Source organism: Haematobia irritans, chromosome 2 (assembly GCF_050003625.1).
Source record: "Haematobia irritans isolate KBUSLIRL chromosome 2, ASM5000362v1, whole genome shotgun sequence".
In the NCBI taxonomy this organism is placed as follows: domain Eukaryota; kingdom Metazoa; phylum Arthropoda; class Insecta; order Diptera; family Muscidae; genus Haematobia; species Haematobia irritans.
The window spans coordinates 159801985-159819368 of NC_134398.1; the positions used below are offsets into that span (position 1 = coordinate 159801985).

The 17384-nt window shown below is 36.4% G+C and overlaps 1 protein-coding gene across 1 annotated transcript; it reads right to left on the bottom strand.

The window, feature by feature from the left end:
• Positions 1–3776: 3776 nt before the first annotated feature.
• Positions 3777–12316, bottom strand: LOC142224286 (uncharacterized). Its single transcript, XM_075294055.1, has 2 exons — positions 12193–12316; positions 3777–4603 (listed from the first exon to the last, which is right to left on the bottom strand). The coding sequence occupies exons 1-2, from the start codon at positions 12195–12197 to the stop codon at positions 4084–4086; spliced, it is 525 nt and encodes a 174-aa protein (XP_075150170.1). The 5' UTR covers positions 12198–12316; the 3' UTR covers positions 3777–4083.
• Positions 12317–17384: the final 5068 nt, after the last annotated feature.

Sequence of the window (17384 nt, forward strand, 5' to 3'; positions counted from 1 at the left end):
AGGACTCATTCCACAGGGCACGTCCTGGGACAATTTAGTACCAGTACTCTTAGGAATGTGTTTCATTTTGGGCATCCGGAGTACATTAGAAATGAAAAAACTTTGAACAATATGTTATTCTGATAATTCTATTTCACAAAAGTAGATCCAATAAAAATATAATATGGAGCAAGTATGGAAATCAATATGTTGTGGCTATTTAAAAATTATGACAAACTGGAGAACCGGAACTAGATCTGTGATAGATCGGTGGCAATTTGCATTTTTTTTTTTGAAGAACCCCAGCAAAAAAAGCGTCCCCAAAAAAGTAATGAAATGTTCTTTTTGGATTCGGAAGTGGTGCAAAGTTGGCGCAGAAGCGTTGAATTTAACGTGGGCTTGTGATAGGACGGAAGTCCTCCATTTCAACAGCCGTTGCACTGAATTTGCATCACTTCTTTAGGTGTGATCCGAATTCAATGTTTTGGATGTAAATTAAAAAATTCTGTGATATTTTGTCAAATAAATAATTTGTATAATTTTTTATAATTTTTAATGGATTCTAACGCTTGTCGGAAACGTGTGACATGAAATATTTTCAAAAATGCACAATTTTTTCAGATTGGATTTAGTATTTTTTTTCGAAAAAAAAAAATTAAATGATTTGTACCATTTTATGAATTCTTACTCTCTTTTTAAACTATTTGAAACAAAAAAAGTTAAAATTAACCAAAATTGAATTAAAAGAACTTCCTGGGTAGTTAAAATAAAGAACATCATTGGGAGAGCATCTTCTGGAAGTGCTTTTAAAGTTGTGCTTTTGGATGAACTTCCAACCTTTTTTTTTTGCTGGGAAAGTTTCAATTTTGACATAAAGAAATTGGGGTTAAGCCAAGTTTAGATTAATTTTCAATTATATGTGAGTTTCACGCGGATTTGTATGGTAAATTAAAGAGCGAAACTTTGAGGGTTTTGTTGATAGTCAAAACTAATACCAATGTGAAGTTTTGTTCCGATCGGACCACTCCTTCACTGACCTCCCATACAAAGGTGTGATAACACAAATAGCAACATATCCGTTATTTAGGAACGGTTACATATGACTCTTTGAACTTTTGTATGGTTGGACCCTAGATATTATCCAAGTAGTGAGCCAAATTTTTACACATTAGGTGAACCGGAAAAGGCACATCTCGGCTATGGGAAAAGTTGATCAACTTTTCCATTTTTTTTTTGCAATTTTCACTCGTTAAATAAAAAGGTTTTATATTTGCTGTTAGCTTTCAACTCAAAAAAAAAATTTTTTTTCTAATTATGGAAAAGTTACAAAATTTGTAAAACATATAAAATTTGAAATTTTTTCACTGGTAGTATTTGAGGACTTGTAACAGAAATTATATCTCTGAATTTCATTTCTTCTATATACCCTTCACCACTACTGTGGTACAGAGTAAAATAAGTTTGTGCATTTGTATGTAACGCCAAGAAGGAAAAATCTGAGACCCATCGTTTAGTATACCGATCGTCTTAGAATTAAATTCTGAGTCGATTTAGCGATGTCTGTCTGTTTCACGAAAATTTTTCCAATTAAAATTTTAATTGAGTTTTAAAAAATATTCAATTAAAAATTTAATTGATTCAACAAATTTTTTAATTGAAACAAAAATCAATCACAAAAATAATAGTATCAATTAATTTTTTAATTGGATCAATTAACTTTTTAATTGATCTTCCATTAATTTTTTAATTGATACTATCATTTCTGTGATTGAAGACATTTCAATTAAAAATTAATTGGATCAATTAATTTCGTGATTGAATCAGAATTTTTTTGTGTGTATGTAATTGTGTGCAAAGTACAGCTCGCAGTTTAAATTCGATCGTCCTCAAATTTGGCACAGAGTCTTACTTTGGCTCAAAGACAATCGCTATTGATTTAAAAGATAAAGTGCCATTACGGTTGGCTGATAAGTCCCCGGTCTGACACATAGATGGCGTCGCTAGTATTAAATGCATATGATTTTTATATAGTACCAACCTTCAAATGATTGGTGTCAAAATTTGACGTCTGTAAGTCAATTAGTTTGTGAGATTGAGCGTCTTTTGTGAAGCAACTTTTGTTATTGTGAAAAAAATTGAAACAAAGGAATTTCGTGTTTCGATAAAATACTGTTTTCTGAAGGGAAAAAATACGATGGAAGCAAAAACTTGGCTTGATAAAGAGTTTCCGGACACTGCCCCAGGGAAATCAACAATAATTGATTGGTATGCAAAATTCAAGCGTGGTGAAATGAGCACGGAGGACGTTGAACGCAGTGGAAAGAAAGAGGTGGTTACCGACGAAAAAATCAAAAAATCCACAAAATGATTTTGAATGACCGTAAAATGAAGTTGATCGAGATAGCAGAGGCCTTAAAGATATCAAAGGAACGTGTTGGTCATATCATTCATCAATATTTGGATATGCGGAAGCTCTGTGCAAAATGGGTGCCGCGCGAGCTCACATTTGACCAAAAACAACAACGTGTTGATGATTCTGAGCGGTGTTTGCAGCTGTTAAATCGTAATACACCCGAGTTTTTCCGTTGATATGTGACAATGGATGAAACATGCCTCCATCACTACACTCCTGAGTCCAATCGAAAGTCGGCTGAGTGGACAGCGACCGGTGAACCGTCTCCGAAGCGTGAAAAGACTCAAAAGTCCGCTGGCAAAGTAATGGCCTCTGTTTTTTGGGATGCGCATAACAAATAAACAAACATACATTGAATTTTATATATGTACATATGTAGATAGAAATTTGGGAATTTTTCAAAATCAATTCAGTATTTATACAGCGAACTCTTTCCTTTGACTGAAATTGTAAAACTATTTTCAACCCTACGGGATATGGATCAACCACAGGACCGGTAGAAGGCTAGACCCCTGTTCTGGTACATGCGTATGGAAGAGACCGGTCACTTTAACAAGGGTTTGTCATTGTCGAAGCGTGAAAAGACTCAAAAGTCCGCTGGCAAAGTAATGGCCTCTGTTTTTTGGGATGCGCATGGAATAATTTTTATCGATTATCTTGAGAAGGGAAAAACCATCAACAGTGACTATTATATGGCGTTATTGGAGCGTTTGAAGGTCGAAATCGCGGCAAAACGGCTCCATATGAAGAAGAAAAAAGTGTTGTTCCACCAAGACAACGCACCGTGCCACAAGTCATTGAGAACGATGGCAAAAATTCATGAATTGGGCTTCGAATTGCTTCCCCACCCACCGTATTCTCCAGATCTGGCCCCCTGCGACTTTTTCTTGTTCTCAGACCTCATAAGGATGCTCGCAGGGAAAAAATTTGGCTGCAATGAAGAGGTGATCGCCGCAACTGAGGCCTATTTTGAGGCAAAACCGAAGGAGTACTACCAAAATGGGATCAAAAAATTGGAAGGTCGTTATAATCGTTGTATCGCTCTTGAAGGGAACTATGTTGAATAATTGAACAATTGGATGACAGCTGAACCAAAAACCAATGGAGTGGAAGTTGAGAAAGAGTGGGATTAATGAGCAATTGGAACCCAGGAGTACAATGCTTGGATCTTGTCACTATCACCCACTTGCTGCTTGTGTGCTGACCAACACGAGTGGAAATAAAATTGTGGACTGTATTGCGGAGTTGTTGTAATCACAGCAGGAGTGAAATGACCCACCAATATCCAATTGAAGTTGCGGGGAAAGCGACTTGAATTCCTATGTAGTATAAAATCTCCGTATTAGAGATATTATACGCGGGTAAAAGAATAAGAAACACAAGATTTTTCAAGTGGCAATTAATCCTTTATTAAATATAGGTGGCTCACCAGTTGGTAGTCAAAGTGCAAGTGAAGTAATTCTTGAGTTTGTACTTCAGAGAATGTATCGGTATCCGTTTTTACACATTAATTTTTATCGATATATAATTCACAATTAAAAGATACAAATTAATTCTAAACTGTTATACAGAAAACATTTCAATTTGTAACGGTTGAAAATTTTTGAAATTCAAATTTGGAAATTCATTTTTAATAATTAAATGATAAAAATTATAAAAAATAATAAAAAAAATGTTGTCTAAACACCAGTTTAGACATGCCGCCGGCCTTGCACTTGTGCAAAAGATGGCGAGGAACATAAGACGGCAGCTAGAGATCGAATAGCCTCAGACAGAATCAAATGATTTGGCGTGGTTGGTGTTTCTCGGGTTTCTTTGGCCTTCTTTGTGTGTTTACGAGCCCGTGATTTAATTGAGGCTTTTTGCTGCGACGCCTGTTTGACAGTGCTTTGCTGTTGATGAGGTCTCTTCGAGTGGCTTCGTGAAGAAGTGGTATTTTGGTTTCGCGGGTACTGTCCATGTAAAAGCGTATGATGGCGAGCTTTACACTTCCTACAGGAATCTGTTGAGGGGCAAGCATTTGTAGTATGGCTCTTGGCTAAGCAATTTTCGCAGTAATTATGGGTCCTTATAGCAATTCTACGCTGCAGTGCATCCATGTCGAGGAATTTCTTGCAAAAGCGAATTGGGTGGAAAGTTCGACAAAGCTCACACTTATAGAGATAAGGATTTCGTCGGCGTGTGTGAGATGCTTTACGTTCCGTGGTACTTCTGAAATTATTTAAGAGACAATAGTGCAATTATTAAAGGTATTGCCTTCACAAGCGTGAAAGGCAAAGGTATTTATTTGTTTTTGTTTATTGTAAGAGGGTTGAAAAAGTTTACATGTTCTCTGAATCAAATGGCAAAAGACACAATTTTACTATTGGACGTGTTATCGTCCCAGTTTCAACTCGGATATCGGCTACACGAACCATGTTGTCAGATCCGATATGAGTCTTCTCAACTCGTCCGAGCCGCCATTCGCACGGGGGGAGTAAATCATCCAAAACCACTACCAAGTCACCAATTTTAATATTCGGGGTGCAATTTTTCCACTTGTAGCGCTTTTGGAGGGCCTTGAGATAGTCTTCTTTCCATCTTAACGCAAACTGATGGTGAAGTGCCTTAAGTTTCAGCCACCGGTTTATAAGGGATAAATCTGTAGAAACGGGTTCAGGAAGAGCCATTATGGGCGCACCCTTGATAAAATGGCCAGGGGTTAACGCAGTTAAATCAGAAGGGTCTTCAGACATGGCAGAAATCGGCCGAGAATTTAATACACCTTCTATCCGCGTAAGTACAGTGGCAAACTGTTCGAATGTGAACCTATGGGAGCCGGCAATCCTTTTTAGATGATACTTAAAACTTTTTACGGCTGCCTCCCATAGTCCGCCCATGTGGGGTGCATGAGGCGGTATAAATCGCCACTCAAAGCCGTGAGTGGAATACTTCTGAGATATGCAAGTTGATGATGATTTGAGAAAGTGGGAAAATTCTTTGAGAAGATGTCGACTAGCGCCTATGAAATTGCGCCCATTATCAGAGATTACCCTCTGGGGGAGCCCCCGCCTCCCAACGAAACGGGCGAATGCAGCCTCAAATGCTGCTGATGACAAGTCACTACATGGCTCCAGATGTATCGCTTTCGTGGAAAAGCATACAAATACACAAGCATAACCCTTCATTATTGGAGATTTGCGTAAGTGGGAGCTTTTAAGTTCGAAGGGACCAGCAAAATCGATGCCGGTGAAATGAAATGGAGGTGTGATTGTACAACGTTCTGGTGGTAACGGCGCCATGATTTGGGAGCAAGGCTTGTGCTTAAATATAACGCACGTCTTGCACTTGCGTATTATGCTTTTCACTCGGGTCTTTGCGCGAGCCAAATAGAATTCGGTTTGTAACATTCTGCACATTAGAATGCATTCACCGTGTGCAAGAAATAAGTGTAGATGCGAGAGATATAAATGGCATAGCCGGGAATTACCCGGAAGTATTATTGGGTATCGCTCATTATACGATAGGGATGAATCTGCCAAACGGCCGTTCACTCTCATTATCCCATGGGAATCCAAAAAAGGATTTAGCGTGGAAAGTGAACTCTTGTTCGAGATAGGATTGGACTTTTTGAGTTCCCCGTATTCTGTTTCGAAGAAACGTTTTTGAGATAAAATTATTAAACGAGTTTTTATGGATTTGATCTCTGAATGAGTTAATTCTGCAGAGGCAGTATGAACCTTGTTAGTTTTGGCACAACAATTGGAATAGAAGCGATAAATATATGCCAGAACCCTTAGTGCCCTAGGATACGAAGAGAATCTGTCCAATATATCAGGTAGTTCCACATTAACATTAAAGGATTGTACTTGTTTCTGGGATTGTGGTGGAGCGAGGGGATTCGAGTTAGGCCACGTCGATGAGGGATTCGTGATCCACGATGGACCTGTCCACCACAACGAATTTGTTTTTAATTCTTGAGGATTTGAACCTCGGGTGCCTATATCGGCAGGGTTATCACGAGTAGGCACATGTCGCCATTTCGCATTGGGAACTAATGAGTGAATTTGAGACGTACGATTTGCTACGTACGTCTCCCAATTCCATGGGGGTTTAGACAACCATCCTAGGACGATCGAAGAGTCTGTCCAAAGAAATGTCTCGGAAACTTTGAAATCAAATTTTGAAATAACAAAATTCACCAATTTCGCAAGTAAGAGAGCTCCATTCAATTCTAATCGCGGTAGGCAAACAGTTTGAAGTGGAGCCACTTTACTCTTTGCTATTAGCAAGTTCGAAAAGGTTACATGTTTTGAGGTTTGGGATCTTACATAAACACAGGCACAGTAGGCGGCCTTAGACGCGTCAGAAAATCCATGAATCTCAACATTGTCCGTTGGATAATATTGGATCCAACGGTTTATGGTAATTTCATTAATTTTTGACAAGTCAGAAACTAGAGAGCGCCATTTTTGTAGAGATTCTTGGCCAATATCATCATCCCAGCCGATGCCCTCCAACCATAACTGTTGCATCATGATTTTTGCTCGAATAATTATGGGTGTAATCCACCCAGCTGGGTCAAATAATGAGGCAATTGCCGATAAAATTTTTCTCTTCGTTATGCTTTCACAGTCTGAGATGGGATTAAATGAATAAGAGAATGTGTCAGTGTATGCATTCCACTTTACCCCAAGAGCTTTCGCAGAGCTAGTCTCTTGGAAGCGTAAAAAATCGGATTCGTACAAGTCTTCAGGAGATAACCCTTGAAGCAATTGTGAATCATTAGATGCAAATTTCCTTAATGGAAACCCAGCGGAATTGAGAACTTCAACCAACTGATTCAAAATAGTTTTCGTGTCTGTCAGAGTAAACCCACCAGATAAAACATCATCTACATATATTTCATTCCGTAAAATTGAAGAGATTTGTGGGAACTGTTCTTGGCAGTCAGTTGCCAATTGCAAAATGGTTCGAATCGAAAGAAAAGGTGCGCAATTAATTCCAAACGTGACACGGTTTAATTGATAATCTTTAGGGGAACTTGCGGAATCTTTCCAATGTACAATTCTCTGAAAGGGTCTATCCGCAGGATGTACCAGAATTTGTCTGTACATCTTTTGAATGTCACCAGAAAATACATATTTGTATTTTCTCCAGTTGAGTATGACAAAGGTCAGATCGTTCTGTAGAGTTGGGCCAGTGTAAAGTACGTCGTTAAGTGAATACCCAGATTTCGTTTTCCTCGACGCATTGAACACTATTCGTAGCTTTGTCGTTTTGTGTTCCGGGCGTAATACCGCATGATGCGGAAGGTAATAAGAGCGAAAAGAATCGTTTTGTGACAACTCACATGGTGAAACTTCCTCCATGTGGCCAAGTTTGAGGTATTCGTTCAAGACAGCTTCATACTGCGCGTGAAATTCGGGATTTCTGCTAAGTGTGCGCTCCATACGTGAATATTGCGCCAGAGCCATGAATCTTGACGAACCAAGGGAAACAAATTGGGGAAATTCTTGTTTAAATGGTAGACGTACCATGTACCGACCGTCTTCTCGTCGTATAGTTGTGGATTTGTAAAAATTTTCGCAAAATTCGCTCTCCTTTGACGGTGGTGGTTCGGAAGGAACTTCTTCCGTTTCCCAAAATTTTCGTATGAGTTCATGAAGAAGGCGTGTCTCATCTTCCGAAACCCGTATGGAAAATGACTGCACAGTTTCAGCCCTTATAGGACCACTTAAGACCCATCCGAAAACGGTATTGTAGGCAGAAGTGGTTCCACAAATATTCTTCTTAATGCCGTCTATATTAATAAACCTCTCGGAGTCGTTCCCAAGTACAAGATCTACTTGAGCAGACTTGTTAAAGTTGGGATCGGCTAAGTCTAGTTCCTGAAGAGCAGAGGACTGTGGAATTTCGAAAGACGAAGCAGGTAATCGTTGAGTAACCTTCGGTAAAACTATGGCCCTTATTGTGAAGCGAGAGTCTGTCCTTCGTGCAACCAATGTAAGCTCACATTCCTTACTTGATGTTTGATGCTGTCCACCAATACCTGATATCTCAAACAGCGCCTTTCTATATGGGATCTTCAAGCGATTACGAATCCTTTCAGACAAAAATGTCCTTTGGGATCCTGGATCGATAAGGGCGCGTATAGTAAATAGCTCGCCGTCATGTTCGACCTGCACCAAAGCCGTTCGCAACAAAATAGTCTCGTTGCTAGAAGAAAAGTTGGCCTGAATTTGCGAGCATGAATTGGATGAAGTTGAAGGGCCATCCACGAAAGAGTTAAGAGCCACTTGCTGGCCATCGATAGTAGTCGGTGTGGTTTTATCTGTATTTGTAACAGTCGTAACCGTTTTTATATGGAGCAAAGTGTGGTGGTTTTTCTTACACTCCCAACACCTTTTCTTGCTTTTGCAACTATTCTTCACATGACCCGTTGAGAGACAATTATTACAAATTTTATTGCGGAAAACATAATCAATTCTTTCTTGGGTGCTCAATTTCTTAAATTCCGGGCAAATTCGTAAGCTGTGGTCATTATTGCAAAGAGTACATAAAGCCAAATTGTCCTGAGATAAAAATGTTTGAGTCTTCGATTTATAAGACTCAATTGGAGTCGAATATCTATCCTTAGTTGATCGAATTCTGGAAATTCGCTCCACTACTTCGAATCTATTTACAAGAAACTCGTCCATTTGGGACCATCGTGGCAGATCTCTATGGGATTTTAAAGATTGTTCCCACAGAGATAGTGTTTCGTCTGGAAGTTTTGTTGAAATAAGATATATTAAAATAGGATCCCAACCGTCTACGTCAACATCCAATGTTTTGAGAGTCGAAAGGCAATCATTTACTGTAGATTGGACCTTCTGTATCGAATCGCTATTCTCCACAGTGGCAGGTGGGATATTGAAAAGTATTCGGAGTTGATTATCAACCAAGACTCTTTTGTTCTCATACCTAGTCTTAAGGGCATCCCATGCTAAATCGAAATTTTCATCGCACAGGGTATACCTTTTCACGATAGCACCGGCGCTCCCGCGGGTTTTGTTTCGAAGGTGATATAACTTTTGTGCTCGGGTAAGTTTTGGGTGGTTGACGTAGACCGCCGTGAACATATCACGAAATGACGGCCATTCTTCGTAACCACCCTTGAAAATCTCGGTGTCACACGGTGGAACCTTTATAAAACTTCCAGTGGAGTCCTGTGGTTGGCCGTGGTAAACAGAAAATTCATTAGGAATCGGTGCTGGGACGTTAGGCCCAGGAACCCGATATTGTGCAAATAATGAAGGTTGCCTGGAAGTAATGTTCTGACCCCTTTCCATTCGGAGGATATCTATTATCTTTGAACGGGTTGAATAATACTCCTCCGCGCAAATGTTATAATTCAATCGAACCTTATCCTTAAAATCCTTGTCCGCAATGAGCCCTGGAGTCATCATTACGTTCCGATAACCGTCCTGAACCTTCCTCCATCTCCCTTCTAATTCATCAAACTTGACATCTAACAAGGTCTCAGTCTGATTTTCAAGATCAGCTTTCTCAAAAATGTCACAAAATAAAACGAGGTGATCACAGTCGAACAGAAATTCTTGTCCTCGCATATCCTGCTCACCCGCGTTGTCATTGCTAACAGAATTCGGAGCACTTCGAGACATATTAACCGAAGGTACGCCTTTGTCCGTAGGAGACAACATGTAATCACGAAAATATAAGGATTGTCAAGATATTCACTCTTTAAGTGGACAATTTATCAGAAAGGACAAACCAAGTGGAGAGTCCTCACAATTCAAATTTAATGGAGCAGAAATGTTTCTGCAGTTTCCCAATAAACAAATCGACCGCGATGATAATTTTCTTTTCAAATTACTCAATAGTTCGACTATTTTCAAATTAAGACTCAGTTGAATTGAAAAAAAACAAAATATTCATATATCTATGTATTATATACAAGCGGAAAAAATGTAAACAAGTGCGAATAAAGTATGAAAAATGGGAATGAAAATCAGTAGAAATCCAGAACAAAATATTTATATAGTATTTGTAAGCGGAAAATATGAAAACAAGTGCGAAAAGATATAAAAATGAGAATAAGAATCAGAAGAAATCAAGAACAAAATATTTTTGTAGTATTTGTAAGCGAAAATATGAACACAAGTGCGAATAAGATATAAAAAATGAGAATAAGAATATGTAAAATCCAATAACGCCGAATGTCAGCTGAGGATTTAGGCTTACAAATTATTCGTTAACCTTTTTCCTCGAGTGTGTAGCAATATGTGCGTAATTAGTGTGCGTGGTATTAATTTTCGTTTTCTTTAGTAAACAGCAGCACCAACTGATTACATACAGATTATTTGCGATTATTGAGCTATTTTGGGGCTATATATGTATTTATGTGAATATGTATTGATGACAATCTTGTGCAATAGAACTGTGATATAATTGTAAATACTGTGCAATATTTCAAAAAATATATATTTATATTTTATATTTTTAAACTTTCTGTTAAGAACAACATTTTTATGTATTTCCCGTTTCCATTTAAATAATGATAATGTGCAATGTTATTTTAGGAAAATGCAATGTCCTAAAGTACTTATTTAATTCGTTTTGTTGCATGAAATGTGCCATATATTTCAGTATATATTTTATTATTTTTTTGCATATCTTTCTTTAAGTCTTGCGTACAGCGCAATGTATTTCAGTGCCAGTCTTAATCTCTTAGGAAAAATAAGGCACTACTTTTAGAATAACAATTTTATTATTCCATTTCATTTTTTTACGAATGTGACATACATTTAAACAATAATAATTATTTCTCTTTATTATTACTTCTCCACCTCTAATTGAGTGATCAAAGTGTTATATGGGCGAATAGCAGAAACTTGATAATATATGTATAAGAGCGTACAGAGAGCCTAACTTAAATATGGCTACGATCTTCCGTTACGTCACTCCATAAAACTTTGAGTGATAAATTGTTTTTTTTTCCAAGAGAAATTGCGCCAAAATTACGAAATGAGAATAGTAAAATAAAAATGAAAAATGTGTTACCTTTCTTATACTCTTCCTTGATGAACAGGTTTTTTTGGAGATAACGGCAAAATCTCAGACTTCTTTTTTGGCACACTATTTTTATTTCATTTGTTATTTCGTTGTTCCAACTGAACCAAATGAAAGAATTTATTCGTAATATTCTATAACGGATCTTACACTTTTTTCTTTTGTGCGCTAACTTTTTGGTTAAAATAACGGATTTCTTCACATCTGTAATATTCACGAATTTATTTAACCTCCTCCATTTCGCACATTTTGCAAATTTTTTCACCAATTTTGGCACATGAAAAATTTCAGAATTACAAACAATTTCTTCTAACTTTTTACAAATTTTACTAAATTTGGAATTAAAAAGTCCCACAAATGGTGGACTTCTCGGACTTTTGCGACAAGAATTATATTCCTTTCTCAAAATGAGATTTTTCCCTTTTTTTGGATAGCAAATGCACTTTAATATTTTTGTTATTGCTTATTTCGGGTATAAAGCGAAAATTGTAATTTACTTTAAATCTGAACTATATTGCACAGATCGCAATCATATTCCCACAAAGTTGTGATTGCGTGTTTTACTTTATATATGTTCAATCTAATATATTGAATTTTGCGATTTTACTAATTTTTCTCAGATTATTATCATCGACTTTATAGAATTTAAACCACCACGCACACTTTCGATTCCAGTAATAATCCGCGGTTTTACTTAAAGCGCACTTACCGAAGTCAATTACCAACTAATGCGTAGTTGTCATTACCTCATGTTTTATGCTGTGTTTCTTTGTGATTGACTGGTATTACTCTCTTCTCTTGAGGACCATGAACAATTGGATGACAGCTGAACCAAAAACCAATGGAGTGGAAGTTGAGAAAGAGTGGGATTAATGAGCAATTGGAACCCAGGAGTACAATGCTTGGATCTTGTCACTATCACCCACTTGCTGCTTGTGTGCTGACCAACACGAGTGGAAATAAAATTGTGGACTGTATTGCGGAGTTGTTGTAATCACAGCAGGAGTGAAATGACCCACCAATATCCAATTGAAGTTGCGGGGAAAGCGACTTGAATTCCTATGTAGTATAAAATCTCCGTATTAGAGATATTATACGCGGGTAAAAGAATAAGAAACACAAGATTTTTCAAGTGGCAATTAATCCTTTATTAAATATAGGTGGCTCACCAGTTGGTAGTCAAAGTGCAAGTGAAGTAATTCTTGAGTTTGTACTTCAGAGAATGTATCGGTATCCGTTTTTACACATTAATTTTTATCGATATATAATTCACAATTAAAAGATACAAATTAATTCTAAACTGTTATACAGAAAACATTTCAATTTGTAACGGTTGAAAATTTTTGAAATTCAAATTTGGAAATTCATTTTTAATAATTAAATGATAAAAATTATAAAAAATAATAAAAAAAATGTTGTCTAAACACCAGTTTAGACAATAATAAAAACGAATTTTGACAAAAAAAATGTGTTTTTCTTTGTTAGACCGGGGACTTATCAGCCAACCTGTTAACATGTACCCTTTAATTTTGTTAAATATTGAATAACGGTTTTTCTCGCAAACCTATTTCAGTGATTCCCCACAAATGCTTATATTTACCAATTAAGTGGTGGTGGTTTAGGGTATGATATCACCACTTGTTTGAAATTAAATTTGTATATAAAAAAAAGAAACAAAAAAACAAGTCCATAAGGGGTATATATTAAACAAACAAAAAGCCGATTAAATACGTATATAATTCAGTTCGACAAAATTTTCTATAGAATTAAGTACACCAAGATGCCGCCTTGAAGTTACTAAGCAGAGAATATCTTATTCTGGTCCTTATGAGTACAATCAACTTCCGTCTGATCTCAAGAAATACGAGTGTTGTCTACTTTTAAGGTACACCTCAAAAACTTTCTTCTAAATAATATGGAAATACTTCATTCATAATTGTTTTTTCTTTACTTTGAACTGAGCATTTTTTTTTTCATAATTGATTGATTTTCTATGTAATAATTACAAGCTCAAGCAGTTGCTCTTTTTTAGCCTCTCTTAAGCCCCTGTGCGCTGAGGCATTATATATTTGAATATTGTATTTGTATATGAATGAAATAAATAAAAAAATAAAATTTTGATAAAAATTTCTATAGAAAAAAAAAATTTGACAATAAATTTTCTATAGAAATAAAGTCTTGGCAAAATTTTGTATAGTAATAAAATTTTGAAAAAATTTTCTATAGAAATAAAATTTTGACAAAATTTTCTATAAAAATAAATTCTTGACAAAATTTTGATAAAAATTTCTAAAGAAATAAAATTTTGACAAAAAAATTCTATAGAAACAAAATTGTGGCAAAATTTTGTATATTAATAAAATTTTGACAAAATATTCTATAGAAATAAAATTTTGACAAGATTTTCTATAAAAATAAATTCTTGACAAAAAAATAAATTCTTGACAAAATATAGAAATAAAATTTTGACAAAATTTTCTATAAAAATAAATTCTTGGCAAAATTTTGATAAAAATTTCTATAGAAATAAAATTTTGACAAAGATAAAGATAATAAATTTTTTTTATAGTAATAAAATTTTGACAAAATTTTCTATAGAAATAAAAACTTGGCAGATTTGGGGATCGGCTATATATAACTATAGACCAATATGGATCAATTCTGGCATGGTTGTTAGCGGCTATATGCTAGCGCAATGTACCAAATTTCACCACGTACCAAATTCCAATCGGATCGGAGGAAATTTGCTCTTTCAAGAGCTCCGGAAGTCAAATCTGGGGATCCGTTTATATAGGGGGTTACATATATTTATGGACCGATGTGGACCAATTTTTGCATGGTTGTTAGAGACCATATACTAACACTCTGTACCATATTTCAGCCGAATCGGATGAAATCTTCTTCTCTTAGAGGTTCCGCACGCCAAACCTGAGGATCGGTTTATATGCGGGCTATATATAGTTATGGACCGATGTGGTCCAATTTTTGCATGGTTGTTAGAGACCATATACTAACACCATGTACCAAATTTCAGCCGGATCGGATGAAATTTGCTTCTCTTAGGGGCTCCGTAAGCCAAATCTGGGGATCGGTTTATATGCGGGCTATATATAGTTATGGACCGATGTGGACCAATTTGTGCATGGTTGTTAGAGACCATATACTAACACCATGTACCAAATTTCAGCCGGATCGCATGAAATTTGCTTCTCTTAGGGGCTCCGTAAGCCAAATCTGGGGATCGGTTTATATGGGGGCTATATATAATTATGGACCGATGTGGACCAATTTTTGCATGGTTGTTAGAGACCATATACTAACACCATGTACCAAATTTCAACCAGATCGGATGAATTTTGCTCCACCTAGAGGCTCCGCAAGCCAAATCTGAGCGTCGGTTTATATGGGGGCTATAGAGTAAAAGTGGTCCGATATGGCCATTTGGTAATACCATCCGATCTACATCAATAACAACTAATTGTGCCAAGTTTCAAGTCGATAGCTTGTTTCGTTCGGAAGTTAGCGTGATTTCAACAGACGGACGGGCGGACGTACGGACGGACATGCTTAGATCGACTCGGAATTTCACCACGACCCAGAATATATATACTTTATTGGGTCTTAGAGCAATATTTCGATGTGTTACAAACGGAATGACAAAATTAATATACCCCCCATCCTATGGTGGAGGGTATGAAAATGTCTTTAATATGTTGCATAACCTTTCATATAAGGTCAATATTTTTTCCGTGTACCGTATTCTAAATTTAAATGTCAATGAGTATAAATTTTGTTTGCGATTTTTATAAAAAGTAGTCAAAATGTATGGCGGATTTGAGTGGGGAATTTAGGTTTAAATTTGGATTTTTTGAGACGAATTTCGTAATAATGGAGAAATTAATGTACCCAGAATCCTTTGAACAGAATACAAAAAAAGATTTTGTTCCCCCCATTCCATACTCGTGCAACTGCTTAAAACAAAATCACAGAATAAAAATCCCCTTCATCGATGTACATGGTGTCGTATGATTGTTACAGCATTCCCAGTTGAACATTTACAAATCACTCATACGACACCCAGCTCTACTACATTCAATATTCAATCAAATGCCCCTTCAGCTGTAAAAAGAAAATCGAATGAACGTTATTTGAGAATAAAAGAAAATTTATTTCAATCACTAGAAAGAATGACAAGCATTATCCATTTAAAATGCTGCAGATGGTTAACAAAAATATCAATGCCGGCTAAAAAACGGAGATGGAGATGGCAAAAGCATACTGCATTACATTTTGCTTCCTTATACAGCAATTGGAGTATGTTCGTTTTGGCGTCTATCATGTCTGTGCTATGATGATAAATTGCAATATAATATTGAAGGAGAGCAAACCAATAATGTTGAAGAAGTATAAAGAAAATAGTAACAGAAATCAACAATAACAACAACAATAATGCGAATGAACAGCTTGTGACCAAAAAAGGGCAAATTGACAAAGATGCCGATGCAGAAATGTAATGTAAGCATTGACATATAGATATGGTCTTATGACCATATCTAGAGTTGCCATGTGGCAGTGTCCAGGAAATGGAGTTCTCCAGGGAGTGGAATTCTGAGCTTATTAACCAAAATGGGCTTCCCTTCTTAACTTAACGTATTTAAGATTTAATGTTGAAATAAAGTTTTGTGAACCACATGTACCCATCGATAATAACATTTGGAAAGAGGGATTTCGAAAGGACCCCTAAAGAGCATACGAGGGTATGCCTTTTATATTTAGGAATTAAAGATCGAAAACATAAACTAGTCATCGAAAATCGCTTTATTATTTTTCAAAGTCCTGTGCACTTTTTTGACTTTTATTTTTTCATACTTTGTATACCCTTCACCACTACTGTGGTACAGGTTATAATAAGTTTGTGCATTTGCATGTAACGCCAAGAAGGAAAAAGTCTGAGACCCATAGGTTAGTATACCGATCGTCTTAGAATTAAATTCTGAGTTGATTTAGCGATGTCCGTCTGTCTGTCTATCCGTCCGTCCGTCTGGCTGTATATGCAATTTTGTGTGCAAGGTACAACTCGTAATTTAAGTCCAATCGCCTACAAATTTGGCACATAGTTTTACTGTGGCTCAAAGACAATCGCTATTGATTTTTGAAAAACAAAAAAATCGGTTCAAATTTAGATATAGCTGCCATATATATTTATCACCGATCTGGTCATAATTGCCGTATTTATCAACGTATTTTCTTAATATTTAGCTCATTCAAATGTTTTGCCTGTGCTAAATTTTTGTGGACCAAATCGGTTCAGATTTAGATATAGGTCCCATATATATCTTTCGTCCGAGTTGCACTTATATGACCTCAAAAGCCAGAGTTTTGACCTAATTTGCTTTAAATTTTGCACAAGAAGCACGCTTAATAGTATAGTTAATTGTGCGAAATTTGGTTGAACTCGGTTCAGATATATATAAAGCTCCCATATATATCTTTCACCCGATTTACACTCATATAACCACGGAGACCAAAGTTATTACTCCGATTTACGTGAAAATTGGCAGGGATAGCAGAATTATCATTCTAACTATGTCTGTATGCAAATCTGGTCTAAATCGCTTCCGATTCAGATATAGCTCCCATATATATGTACGCCAGAGTTGGGAAATAGGGTAGAATGTTTCATATTTTAATCCCATTTTTATACCCACCAACATAGAATGGTGATGGGGCTATAATAACAGGTTGGCTGATAAGTCCCCGGTATAACAAAGAAAAACACATTTTTATGTCAAAATTCAACATAGTTCCCTTCAAGAGCGATACAACGATTATAACGACCTTCCAATTTTTTGATACCATTTTGATAGTACTCCTTCGGTTTTGCCTCAAAATAGGCCTCAGTTTCGGCGATCACCCCTTCATTGCAGCCAAATTTTTT